The following is a 14294-nucleotide window of genomic DNA, read 5'->3' on the forward strand; positions in this document are numbered from 1 at the left end:
GGGAGGGGGGTGAGGTGAGAGAAAGAGAGTTGTGGGACAGGGGTAGATTAGAGAGGAGATAAGAGAGGGGTTGGGGGAAAGAAGGGAGACAGGGAGAAGAGGGAGGGAAGAGGAAGGGTAGGTTATAGAAGAGATAATGAGGGCGGTGGGGGAGAGGAGGGAGACAGTGAGAAGGATTTGGGGGAGAAGAGTTGGGGGGAGAGGAGGGAGACAGGGAGAAGGGTTGGGGGATGAGGGTGGGGGAGCAGGGTTTGGGGGAGAAGAGGGAGAAGGGTTGGGGGAGCAGGGTGGGGGAGCAGGGTTTGGGGGAGAGGAGGGAGACAGGGAGAAGGGGTGGGGGAGCAGGGTTTGGGGGAGAAAAGGGAGGGAAGAGGAAGGGTAGGTTATAGAGGAGATAAAGAGGGCGGTGGGGGAGAGGAGGGAGACAGTGGGGCGGGTTTGGGGCAGAAGAGGGAGGGGATGGGGAGAAGGTTTGGGGAGGGGGAGGTTACAGAGGAGATGAGGGGGGCTGAGGAAGAGGAGGGAGACGGTGAGAAGGGTTTGGGGAGGTTACAGAGGAGATACTATGGGGGGCTGGGGGAGAGGAGACGAGGGAGGGGATCATGGCGGATGGGGGGGGGCTGAGGAAGGGGGAGCCTTGGGGTAGGGACTGGGAAGGAAGCAGCGGCCCTGGGGCGCTGCCCCGCGGCTGACTGAAGCAAGGTCCCTGCCTGGGCCGGTCGGTGCCGGGAGGGAACGCGGCGCTCCCGGAACTGAAGTGCCGCGGCCTGAGTTTCCCGCCGGCCGGGTACAAAGCGACCCCCTGGCCGCCGCGCATGTCTCCTTTCCCTCCGGCGCCATTGCGGCTACTGGTCCCGAGCCCTGCGAGCTCCCAGCCCTGCCGCCATCACCCGGACCATGGCCACCGACTCCTGGGCGCTGGCGGTGGACGAGCAGGAAGCGGCCGCCGAGTCGGTGAGTCCGGGGGAGGAGACGGGGCCGGGCCGGGCTGAGAGGAGGGAAGGGGGGGTCTCTACGGGGCGGGAGGCCGAGGCCCTTCGGGGGGCTCCGCTGGGCCGGGGGCCAGAGGCCAGGCCCGTCGGGAGCCCGGGTCTAGGGGGAGCCCGGAGCTGGGGGGGGGGGGTGAGCAGGTGCCGCCTCGCACCGTGGCATCGGCCCCAGCCCGCCCGCCGCCGAGCAAGGAGGCGCCCGGGACAGCGGGGGTCTGGCTCGGGTCTGCCCCCTGTGAACCACTCAGCGGGTCCGGGGCTGCGAACCGGCTCGGCGGCCAGATGCTCTAGGTCCGCGGCTTTCCGCCTTTCTTTATTTGCCGGGGAGGTGCGGACCCCTTTGGAAATCTTAGCCCTGGTCCGGGGACCCCAGATTGGAACCCCCCGCCCTAGAGTGGGGTTTCCATGGGCGGAGAAGGGAAAGGGCATCTGCACTGGGCTTGGGGCTGTGAGACCCGCTGACAGCTCGGTTCCGCTCTGCAGATCGCTGGCCTGGGCCCAAGCCTTTGGCACAGCTAGAGGCTAAAATCCCAATGGCAGCTGTGTTGTAGCAAGTCCCTGGAAGGGGTTGTGTGTCTAGCTTAGGCAGAGTCCTAAATATGAGCCCCCCCAAAGGAAAGTATTCCCCTTTTGAACCCGAGTCAGAAGGCTGGGGAGGGCAGGTGTGTCAATGAATTTATTTCACCCTACTGGGGTCTTGCAGTTGAAGTCTAACTCAGCTCACAAGTGAAAATTAACGTTGGGTACTGTGAAGATGTAAAGCGCTGTAACTATAAAGTGATGTTGGCTTCCCAGTTTCGGCTTCCCCACCATCACATAAACAATGAGCAAATGGCATCTTCTGTTTGAGATGTCTGTGGTTAGAATTTGCAGTGTTGTTGTAGTCCTGTTGGTCCCAGGATATGAGCGAGACAGGATGAATGAACTAATATCTTTTATTGGACAATCTTCTCTTGGTGGAAGTTAGGATAGCAGTGATTTGGGAGGTCCTGATCAAGTTATATTAGCTCACCATTGCAAAGGTCTAACCCCACCCTTTATTTTAGGGTGAATACTTACTGTCGGAGAAAAACTGAGTTCTCACTATTTTGTTAGGTACAGCAAGTCAGATGTTTATTAACTCTCACATGTGCAGAGGGAGAGCTAAGCAGGTCTCTCAACAGGTAAACAATTACAGCAAGCATTTATACCTTTCATTACAAAAATAATGAGGGACAGCAGCATTTTTGTTTATACATAGGCCATCTTGATATCTCATTTCCTCAGTTGTTTTGACTCTTGCCAACATACAATTATTTTCTATTCCTTATCTACACAAGGTCTTCTACACTTTATCTATGCTGAGGTCATCATGACTTCTTACACAGTTTTTTCTCACCCGCCTCACACAATCCTCGCTTCTACAAATCTCGCGTTAACAGGGTTACAGTTAGCCTGACTCTTGCTAACAAACGTCATGCATTGCAGTTTCCTTCTGTCAGTTCTTTTCTTTGCTTCTACAACCCCCCCTTTTGTACTTCTAGTACAACAAACATTTTTAAATCTCTATTTGCATTAAGTCCTGGACTTCTGATTTTAAATCAGATGCTTTAACCTTAGGGGTTTTGATTGGATGCAATGACAATGCATGATTAGCATGAACATGAAAGGTATTACTATTATTACATTTTTTACAACAACAATAACATAATTTTAAGCTAACTAATAATAATACAAGCAATAACATTTTCATAGCAATACTATAATGGGGTTGTTGTACAGCCTTTGTCATAAAGCACAATACATCATATTTAGTACATAAGGTAGATACTTTATAAGCAGTGTGAAAGGCATACTTTTTTACTTGATATACATTTTGAAGCATGTGAATTTGCTCTTGTACTTCAGAGATTTTTTGAATCTTAGGTAACAATGAAAGCAAATTTTGAAATCGATTAGGCACTAAACTAGTCCAATTAAAGGGTATCTGGAACTTAAGGACTACTTGCAAAATTTTATTTGCAGGCCAGTAAATAATATGATTACTTGCAGTGGTAATGAGATTAAAATGTATGTCTTGCAATGTGGTGGCTTTAACATACACACAGCTATTATTAGCTTAAAAAAATAAGTGTCCTGTCAGGGTAGTTCTTTGTCTTTTACTTTTTTAGCAAACGTAGTCATGAAGAGTAACAACTCTTCCTGGCTTCAGTTTACAGATACACTGAAGCTGTGGGGGTTGTAACAGCTAAAATGTCTATTGACTTTCTAACTCTATCCAAATGTCAGATGTAATCTCAGGAGCACTGACTAAAAATCGATTGGGCATACCAGGAGGTCTAATTTCCCAGATGTCTTGGTGAATTACTCAATTCCACATGCATCCTCTTCATGGACCCGGCAGGATACGGTCTGTGGGAGCCCACACCCCCTGTACCAGTCCATATGCTTGGAAGGAGCACTGAGAACGTCCGCACTTCCACCCAGAAAGTTTCCAAGTATGTCTTCATGGCCACAGATCAGATGGTACTCCTGATGTGTCTGTAAGGGCAGTGGGCCAAGCTTGGTGCTCTAGATCATTCCGAATGGCCATTAGCTGGTCATTCAAGAAATCCTGAATCTCTGAGCATGCTAGATCTCACTGCAATGCCTTCCCAGCCTCAGTGATATTTAATACTATTTTTGTCAGCAACTTCTGGGTCATTGAACTAAGGGCGGAAATAACATGTAACTCATCAACTCTAGCCTGTACCTGGGTTAGTTGTGCTCTAGAAACAAGGCCAATGGCCTTCTCTAGTTGTCTTAATTTCTTATTATGTTCTTGGTTTTTAAAAATATTTTAAACTGCTGCTGCATTACTGGCCTCATCCCAAAGGGATCCGGTCAAGTCTTTTTTCTTTTTAGAGGAAATAACCCAAGCCCTCTGTTGTGCTAATCTAATGGCAGCCCCCTGTGAGCAATTATAAATTTTTGGGGTTCACTGGTAGTGATATCATATACTTTTATTTTTACTGATTCATTTAATTGTTCGTTTATATGGGATATCTTGAACCTTAAAAATATATTTTTTCAAACAATATTTAAATAAATCACTAAAGTGTGAAGGCCTTAGTCATTGGTTTTATTAAATATATGGCATTGTCTGTATTTGGATGTGTTACAGGGGTAATAGTGTAATGGAGGAGATGGCAGGGGCAATGGCAACAAGGTGCCTTTGGTACTTATCATTTAAAATCTAATTAGGGAGGGCAATACATGCTGAAGGACTTATTTAAAACACAGGGCGCAGCCTGTAGAATAAACTCTAAAATCCAATCAATACTACGTTCCTAAGCATGGGTCCCACAAGTTTCTTTTTGCCAGTGTATAATTCTTTGTTTTTTTACTAGGGTCAGTTCTTAATGTCTTTTGTAGTTAGGAATCCTTGGACTTTGTGGTTTTAATTAAGCAAGTGTTCTTTTTTTTTTTTTTTTGAAACAGTGTGGTTTAGCATCATACAGGGGAGAGGTTACTAGCACATTACCCTGTAATGGTTTTGCTTCTTCTAGAAAAATCCAGAGGCACAGTAGGTCTGTCAGTGGACAAGGGAGAGGTTACTAGCACTTCACCTTGTTTTTTTTTTTTTTTTTTTTTTTTTGCTGTTCAGAAGACACAGCAGAGCTAGAAGGAGAAATAGGCTTATCATCAGTCGGAGAGTCCTCCCGAGGTGGAGGGGTCTTTTTACAGTGAGAAGCATGGGTCCAGGCAGGTAGTCCTTGGCACTTCACAGTGGTGGTGGTGGTTAACAGGACTTGGAAAGGGCCTTTCTAGTGTGGAGCCAAAGCAGTCTTTCGTTGATGGACTTTACGTAGACTCAGTTTCTTTGTTTCAATGAATGGCAGGGCTGCTAGGGTCTTTGGGTAGCACTTCTTTTATCTGTGAGAAAAGAAACCTAACACATTTCATTAATGCCTGGCAGTGTTTTGCAGATCTCATAGTTGCTTGGGCACATTCAGGCCCCCCTTTTCTTGGCTATCAGCCAAGTCTTAGCTGTGGGCAGTGTCTTTGGATGGTGCCAGCATCTTATTTTTGGACTGAGCTTGCTAGCTATTTTTTTTTAGTTAACTCATTCTGTTCTTTTTTTTTTTTTTGTTTTTGGCTTTTTTTAATCTACAAAGGAAACTTCTACTTTTTACTTATACACTTTTTTTTAACAATGAACACATACACATTGCCATTATACAGTACATTAGTCTTATTATTCAATGTATGCCATGTACACTTTTCCAGTAAAATAACTTTATTACAGAGCTTTGGAGCAACAAACCAGGACAAGCACACCCACTTTTGAGGAGTCTACTCGGTACAACTTCAGGTGTCCAATAGCTTTCTTTCTTTTTTAGCTCTCTGGCTAGAAATCTGAAGTAGCCAGAAGGATTCCATGGGCAATATGGGGAGTGGGTTAACCTTCCATGTCCTTGCTTCTAAAGACTGTTGGTATGCAAATTTTAACAACAATTTTTTCAATTAAAAAAAAAATCTGGCCAATGAAGTTTCTTTTTTTTACTTAAGCAACTGTATTAGACTTTAGTATATCACATTTTCTTGATTTATTTAAACACTTTTTGTATTCTAAGTTGAATAAAAACAAGTATCTGCTTTTTTGATTTAACTTTTTTATTTAATTTTGAACTAGACTGTTTTATGAAAATATTAAACCCAACAATTTTGGCCACAAGACAAACACCACAAGACAGGACAAAGAACACAAAAATAATTCCTATTGTACCAGTAAATGCATGGTACGTTGAATGCTGTTCAGCTGGCATCCGTTTTTTTTGATGATCTGAAAGACAAAAGAACAGAGGTCTACCTTTTCTGGGTAGTTAGTCATTGCTTAAAATATTTCTTTTAGATACACATACTTTTGTTGATTTTAGACAAAACAGAGGAATTATTCCATATTTTTTTGTATTTGTTTCATAGGCAGCCCAGGTTTCAGTGGCTTTTACTTTATTAGTTAGAAAATTGCATTAATACAGATGCTTTTTGGCTTGCTTCTAGATTTAAAGCTATCTACAGCTTAAAAATTCTTATGTAAAAAGGGACACAATTAACTTTCCCAGACTTTTGATTGCTTTTTACTTCTAACTCTTGCTTTCAAACACCGAGTGATCTGAAAAGAGACAACACAACCTATATTGGTAGGTTTGCATTTTTTTTACCTTTGCTACAATATACACTGCACATGTTCTGGGGAAAATGCACATCCTATTTACAATTTAATTTCCACAACACTAGCCACATCAATTTCTACACAAGGTGTAACTGTTTCTTTTGTGCTTACAAAATCTTTATGCACCTCTAGTAAAGTGACAGCTCGACCACACAGAGCCAGGGGCACTGTCCTTCTCTCTTTTTTTACTAGATTTTTTATTTGCTATTTTGTTACTTCAAAACAAATTCAAATTTTTATTCTTTTTTGAACACTGGGTAAAGGCCATTTACTTAACATATAATTCAAAGGGCTATTCTTAGAGGGTTTTACTAGAGACCCACTCATCTGCCTTCTGATACTTTAACAGAGAATTACACAGAGAACAGAGGGAATTATGGCCTAATAGGATCCTATTACAGGAATTTCTACTAATACTGACCGCTACAGGGGACGGGACAGAAGGATCCCAATTCAACCTCAGAGCTTCATTGCACGCGATGGCTTCCACTCTGAGGAATTACAAATGAGAGGCTTAGTTCCGTCCACACACCTAACACCTAAATGTATAAGACAGAAATTCATTAACCGGAGTCGCCAGTAACTGTCACCAAAATATCGGGTCCACCTAGCTGAGAGCCAATAACAGCCAGACAGGGATAAGGAAGAGTTGCTTTATTCAGCAGAAGAAAGGAGAGCCTTGCACCTTGGTACAAAGACTCTGTCTTACACACATTTTACTATTTTAATTATTATCTTGGGGATTTGAAATCCCCCATGCTTATAATTACTTACTTCTTTCTTTTCACTATGCCCTCAAAGTTTCCAACCTGTTCTCCAATTTTTCTATTTATTGCCTGCCCGCTTGGGCCCGATCTTGCTTTTCTTGCTGAACTGTCTCTTTCATGGGCACTAGCTTTTTCACTACCAATTTAGATAGGAGGGTGGGCTTCTCAACTAGCCTTCTTGGTTTCTTCTCTTAAACATTTTTACTTACAAGGCTACCCGAGTCCTCCCTCGTGAGGCTTGCCACTTGGGCAAAACGCATGACCCATTGGCATTTAACTATTTAATTTTCTTTTGTGGCAAACACACTGCTCTTACAGCATATGCAAACACAAATGGTTAAATTCTGACAAGTCCCTGAAGGACCGGTACTTGCTTAGCCAGTGCTTCCTTTTCTGCCTGGAAGTCCTGTCTCAAGGCTTGCAACTTGCCCTGGGCGTAGGTTTGAGTTGCTGCCTGGTTCATGATCTATGCTTTTAATTGCTCAATTTTAGTTATTAAGTAAACAACTCTTTTTTTTTTCCAACTTCTTTATTGCCCAGTCCTGCTACGACTGGGGTAGATCCACTTGACACTCTTCTTGGTCAGCCGGGGTGGAAAGAGGAATGCTAAATCCCTTTCTGGTTCTCAGACTTACTGCGGCTGAGAGTAGGCACACTTTCATACTCACACACGTACGTCCAGACTGGCCACGTCTGTGTATAACGTTTAGAGAAGGTGCTGTGCAATCTCCAACTTGCTTCCTCTCTTGGGAGGGCAGTTCTTTTACACCCTGAGGTCTCCTGGGGCGTCTTTTCAGTGATTCTAGTCCAGGCCGGCTGCCTGTGGTTTCTTCAGCTTCCCTAAACCACGCCGGCTCCAGGGTCGCAAAGGCAGACTGTTGGATCTCACTGGACAGTTAAGCTTTGCAAATGTAATTTCAGCACTGTAACTTGTATTGCCTTTGGTTTGACTATGTCTATATTTTTTTACAGTCAGCTGGGGCCGAAAGCAGTTTTTCTTTGTACTTAGCCTGGTTTGCATTGATTCTTGACCTTGAACGCAGATTAACTTTCTCTTTATTTTTGGACCAAGCTGAATTTCAAATTAACCCGTTCCTTTCTTCAATAGACAAATTGCTCCCATTGTGTGTCAGAGGCTTTTTGGTGATTAAAAGCTCCTTTGAGATGTATGATTTTATTTAGATTGAAGGTACTTTTTAGTGGGCATTGTTTAGATGAATTTTCACGCGTGTAATGATTTCAATTTTCTAAATACTTGCAGGTTTTAGTACCATAATGTACGTACATAAAATAAGCTGGGGTACCCTTAGGGGGTGAGAGGGAAGACTTAGACTGTCCCCCACCCATTTTTCCAATCACACACTCAAAGGGGAAGGATGCCCTGTCCGCGCTAGCGGTTCATAAACTAAGGACTTTCCCTACAGGGTATTCACACAGGAGTGACTAACGAGGATAGCCATGACCCCTTACACCTTCCTTTAGCAAAGAGCGTCGGCTAATCTCAGAGAGAAAGCGCCGCTTACTCTGTTGCATCCAGTGAGATGGTCAGACTGTCAGTGGCTCACACGGAGAGGAAAAGGGGAGGGAAGATGGGTGCACACACTCCTAGACTCAGGTAGCCTCCTCGCCGGACGATGCCAGGCAGAGTCAACCTACATGGGTCGGATCTCCTAAAAGATCCTCTAGTTACCGGGCTTGCGTTAGAGTAGTTCTGGTCACGAGCCAAAAGACTTCGCAGAGTACTCTGGGCGTCTTCCGGTAACACTCAATTCACACTGTGTACACACACACACACACACAGACCACACACACACCAAGGCTTTATACCAGGTACTACTTCTGAGTACCTTCAGGTACTATTCCCAAGTACCTCGATGCATCACTTGAGGCGGTAAAAACCTTTCTTGAGGCGGTAACAACCCCTCAACACAGGTGCAAACCTTATGCACCTAGCATATGCTTACAGGGGGCGGCAAACAATTCCTCTATTACGCCGCTCAGCATCTGACCTTGCTGCACAGTCAATAAGTTCGGATGGCGTGAGCCCAACAGGGGCAGACGGCCCCACGGACAGTCCTCCTCCGACACCCCAATAGAGATTTCAAAAGGTCTCCTACCTCTATTGTGGCGCCATGGGGTTCAAAGGGGAACGATCCGTAGCAGCTGCCGGTGCCTCTGCGGGCGTTGCCATCCCGGACGAGCCCCCAAATTGTCGGAGAAAAACTGAGTTCTCACTATTTTGTTAGGTACAGCAAGTCAGATGTTTATTAACTCTCACATGTGCAGAGGGAGAGCTAAGCAGGTCTCTCAACAGGTAAACAATTACAGCAAGCATTTATACCTTTCATTACAAAAATAATGAGGGACAGCAGCATTTTTGTTTATACATAGGCCATCTTGATATCTCATTTCCTCAGTTGTTTTGACTCTTGCCAACATACAATTATTTTCTATTCCTTATCTACACAAGGTCTTCTACACTTTATCTATGCTGAGGTCATCATGACTTCTTACACAGTTTTTTCTCACCCGCCTCACACAATCCTCGCTTCTACAAATCTCGCGTTAACAGGGTTACAGTTAGCCTGACTCTTGCTAACAAACGTCATGCATTGCAGTTTCCTTCTGTCAGTTCTTTTCTTTGCTTCTACATTACCTTTTTAGTATTACCATTAAAGATGGGCAGGCAGGTTTTTGAGTTTTACAGGAATGCATTAGTAAAACTACGCAGAAGCTTTTCTAGCAGCTGGGTATAAGCTTAGTCCCTTAAGTGCTAAACAGAAATTTAAAATATTTCAGATTGTTTTACTGTGAGGCCCCTTGATCTGTGGGTAAACACTGGCTTTTGTTAGGCTGCTACTCAGTTACTAGCTTGGATTAACATGAGTGTGCCCCTGGGATGTGATACTCTCTTCAATTTGCCTCTCCCAAGAGAGGGCAATAGAGAGATGATTGACAGGACTGGAGTTCTCAATCTGACTGTCAAGCCACACAAATACATACATTCTCCTGGTATATTAGGATTCAGAAGACACCACAATGGCTATTCCTGTTATGTCTGCATCCAGGGAGTGTATTTCTTTGGTGTCTGAGGCAGAGTTGAGACAGCAAATCTGATGTATTTAGTGGGTGTAGAAGCATGAAGCACATGCTGATTTTTATAGTTTCAGGATAATGGAACACCAATTATTTGTTCTTGGGGTTACTTGTTTGTTGAATCCAAACACACCATGAGGGCATACACTTATTTGCAGAGAATTCCATTGTTGTGTTTACCTAATTATCAACATATGGCATTCAGTAAATCTCCAATGAATCATCAAAATTGCAGGATTCACCACTTCTTCATTTTTAATATCGGGATCACAACCACAATCCTGTTAATTGAGCACAGCTTTGTGGGTGTCTTTTAGTTAGCATTACTGCTTAATCTACCAGAGTGCTGAGCTCACTGACTCTTCAGTACTCCGCCTCTACCAGCCCAAAAACAAGCAAGAGAGAGACTGAAACCCAGGTTTCCATGTCAGTGCCCAACTCTTTTGCTAGAAATTGCAATTCTGAATTTGACATGTTCCTTTTGTTGCTCCTGTGATACAATTGGGTGTCTTCAAGCACATACATCTGGTTAATATGTTAGAGTATTTAAAGAAAGTTTCTTTAGCTCTAGGGAATACAAACTTTTTGATGACACGACCTGAAGATTTGTACTCTTCAGAATTGTATTCTGCTACAAACTTACAAAGTATCATTCTTCGGGAAGGTGGCTGTTCTCCAAACTCGTGGTAGACAATTACAGAACACTCGCCTCAGTCTGAAGCATACTCCGATCCTGTCCCACGGTGTTCTCTATTCCTGATAAAAATAAACAACCCTTCAGCTCCATTAGATAGTGGTCTCTAATTTGTAATACTGAGTTAACCATTTTCTGTCAGTAGTCCTGTGCCTGCTGTCAACTCTAATTACTATCTTGAAGCCCAAATTTCAGATGAGTGATGCATGAACTGAAAACAGCAAAATCTTAGTAAAGATTCTGGTGACTCTTTTTGGCTTTAACTTCTCTGATTGAAAAATACAGTGTAGCAGCTCTCATACCATTGTCTGTGTCCTTGCATTGGATGTTCTGTAAGCCTCCCCGCTCCTGCTAATTTGAGGGTGTATTGTTTCACTTCCTACTATGTTTAGAGTTAAAAATTTTACCACAGCCCATGTTACACTTCTTTACTGATCGTGAGTCTGAAATTGTCAACCTTGAGGAAGATTCCACTGAGGGCCTTCTTGCCAAATGAAGGATTCCTGAGTGTAACTATTGCAATTTCCTTGTTTTTCCACACATACAGTTGAGCAACTTGCACCTGAAGGAGGAGAAAACGAAGCCAAGCTCCAATGGTGAGTTTATAGCAACTAATGCTGGGTTAGAAAAGAACATTGTTTCATGAGTGTTTGGTCTGGACTTTATAGCTTTTGAAAGGTGGGAAATCCAGTTTAGCATCCACCTTCCGGGAACTAACCACTACTAGCCTTAACTAAATGTCTGGCTTGAGTGCTTATTTTTTGTGGTTAGCTTTTTAAACTGTACTTTCACTGTTCAGTGCTGTTTAGTATTAGAGTGGTTCAGGGATTACTATAGTTACCAGAACTGATGGATTCAAGTTGCTATTGAACTCAAATGCTGTGGCATGTTTGACTAAGTTGGGAGCAAACTACACTGCCAACATTCTCATGTTATAACCTGGCTTATTTTTGCCTTCATAGATGGAGCAAAACTGTTCCTATTACTGATGTGGTTTGCAGCTTTGTTTTTTACCTAGCTGTAACAGTACCATTGCCTCTTTGGATGAGCCTGAGATATGTGAGCTTGTTTGGTCCCATTCCATTTGAGATTGCCCCAGTAACCGCATTATCTGTCCAAATGTAGGTGCTGTTGTCAAGACAGATGACAATGCAGAGAAAACAGAAGATGAGGAAAAAGGTAAGCGCAGCTGAGAAGCACTCTGACAAGGGACAGTGGGAAAACAGTTGACTAACTTTGAACAGATTCAAAATTAGTCTACTTCATTTCAGAGGATGGGAGAGTCTTGGCATCTGCCCAAAGGAGCGCATTCTGATGAGGGTTCTCTGTGCAAGAGGTGTGAGAATACACTGCTCCATATTGACTCAGGAGATTGCTATATGGTGATGGGGGAGGGAGAAATAAGGTGATCTCTCTATCTGTCTGCAGTGAGATACAGGAGCAGTTTGTTTGATAACACTGTCTGTATTGCCTTCACAACCAGCGCTCCTTAGATTTGGGGCTTCTGGAACATACTGATTTTTTTCTTACTATGAACAGTTTGTTTAATGAGTTAGCAGGTGGGTGGGTACTCTGGCTCCTTTTGTGGAGGACAACTTAACTTGTCCAAAGTAGGTTTATCTTGTATGGGGGAACTCAAGGATGCAATGGCTATGCTGGATAGAGGCAGAGATATTAAACTGGGAACTCTTAACACTGAGAGCATGCCATTGGTGTTAAAACCCTTAGTAGAGAAGCACCTGTCCACACTCGAAACTCACCAAAGCAATATTTAAGGTGATCAGTACTCCTGCACCAGCTATCGGTTAGTCTTCACTATCCAGGTAGAGAGATCTTAGAAAAGCAGACTTGATAGAATATCAGGGTTGGAAGGGACCTCAGGAGGTCCTCTAGTCCAACCCCCTGCTCAAAGCAGGACCAATCCCCAACTAAATCATCCCAGCCAGGGCTTTGTCAAGCCTGACCTTAAAAACCTCTAAGGATGGAGATTCCACCACCTCCCTAAGGGTAACCCATTCCAATGCTTCACCACCTGCTTAGTGAAAAAGTTTTTCCTAATATCCAACCTAAACCTCCCCCACTGCAACTTGAGACCATTACTCCTTGTTCTGTCATCTGGTACCACTGAGAACAGTCTGGTTCCATCCTCTTTGGAACCCCCTTTCAGGTAGTTGAAAGCAGCTATCAAATCCCCCTCATTCTTCTCTTCTGCAGACTTCTGTATGTTTGGTAAGGTGGTCCTTAGCCTGTGGCATCCCTCTGCATTAACCCATCTCTCCCACGTGTAAAGACTCCCTATGCTAGTTTAAGAGGTATTTCCTGTTTAACTCAGTGACCGTTGGTCACTGAGTAGAATCCCCTCTTTTAATAACGCAGCTTTGGTTTTGGTGTTTGTTTTAATTAGTCTTCTTATAATATCTCTTGATTGTGCAACATCATAGTGGGAGTGTAACTGTCAGAGCTCAGCCAAAACTTCTTAGCTGAATGGCTGGTTCTTTGAGCCTCCTGCTCTTCTGTAAGTATAAACAACGCTTCATTTTTTACTTCCTTCCCCACAGAGGACAGAGCTGCCCAATCCTTGTTAAACAAGCTGATTCGCAGTAATCTGGTGGACACAACAAACCAAGTGGAGGTGCTGCAGAGGGATCCTACATCACCTCTCTACTCTGTGAAGTCTTTTGAGGAGCTGCGACTGTAAGTCCCTGTTCTTCTGCTAATTATAGTCTCTTGCAATGCCGTGATGCAGAACTCTTCCTGTTGGTGCTGAATATCTTGGATTCACCCGAGAGTGATGCTATGAAAGATTTAGGATATTTACAGGTGTTAGGTATCCGGAGAAGTGTTCCAGTAACAAAAGCCATAACTCCAGTCATTCAGCCAAATTTGCCGTGCCACATTAAACTGTCTATAAATCAAACTTGACTGACTCTTCTGAAATATTTTAGTCTTCTGGTGACTAAATTTCTAGGTGTGACCTATAGGCACAGCCAGGAGATTGTCAGGGAAATGTCAGTTTTCTAATACTGAGCATTGTACTAGTTGCAGTGCATTGTGTGGTCACTCGTGTTATCCCTTACAGTGTCTACAATGACACCTACAATCCCTTACGGTGTCTACACTTGGGCAGAAATGGGCTCAGGAGAGATCTGTAGCTGTCTCAGGCAACAAAGTAGAAGAAGCCAAACTGAGATCTGCATTCTATATTTCTGTGTGGCCATATTCCTGTGACTTCTGCAAAGTATGTACAGTGATCAGTCAAGATTTTTCTACCAGATTCTAGACTACTGCTGTTGAAAATAGATTGTTTACACCATTTGTACTTTGGACAAGAGTTATAGTATTTGAAAAAAGAACAGGAGTATTTGTGGCACCTTAGAGACTAACAAATTTATTAGAGCATAAGCTTTCGTGGACTACAGCCCACTTCTTCGGATGTAGCCCACGAAATCTTATGCTCTAATAGGTGCCACAAGTACTCCTATTCTTTTTGCGGATACAGACTAACACGGCTGCTACTCTGAAATCTAGTATTTGAAAACTGACCTAATTTTGTA

General features: G+C 43.6%; 1 protein-coding gene across 1 annotated transcript in view; it reads left to right on the forward strand.

The window, feature by feature from the left end:
* Positions 1 to 531: 531 nt before the first annotated feature.
* Positions 532 to 14294, forward strand: part of LOC101939357 (ATP-dependent RNA helicase DDX19B) — a 30886-nt gene continuing 17123 nt past the window's right edge. Inside the window, exons 1-4 of the mRNA XM_005292979.5 lie at positions 532 to 954; positions 11288 to 11336; positions 11866 to 11919; positions 13299 to 13434. Coding sequence (XP_005293036.1) covers positions 898 to 954; positions 11288 to 11336; positions 11866 to 11919; positions 13299 to 13434 — 296 coding nt within the window. The 5' untranslated portion in view covers positions 532 to 897. The remainder of the gene's footprint in view (positions 955 to 11287; positions 11337 to 11865; positions 11920 to 13298; positions 13435 to 14294) is intronic.

This window comes from Chrysemys picta, chromosome 21 (genome assembly GCF_011386835.1).
Source record: "Chrysemys picta bellii isolate R12L10 chromosome 21, ASM1138683v2, whole genome shotgun sequence".
NCBI lineage: Eukaryota > Metazoa > Chordata > Testudines > Emydidae > Chrysemys > Chrysemys picta.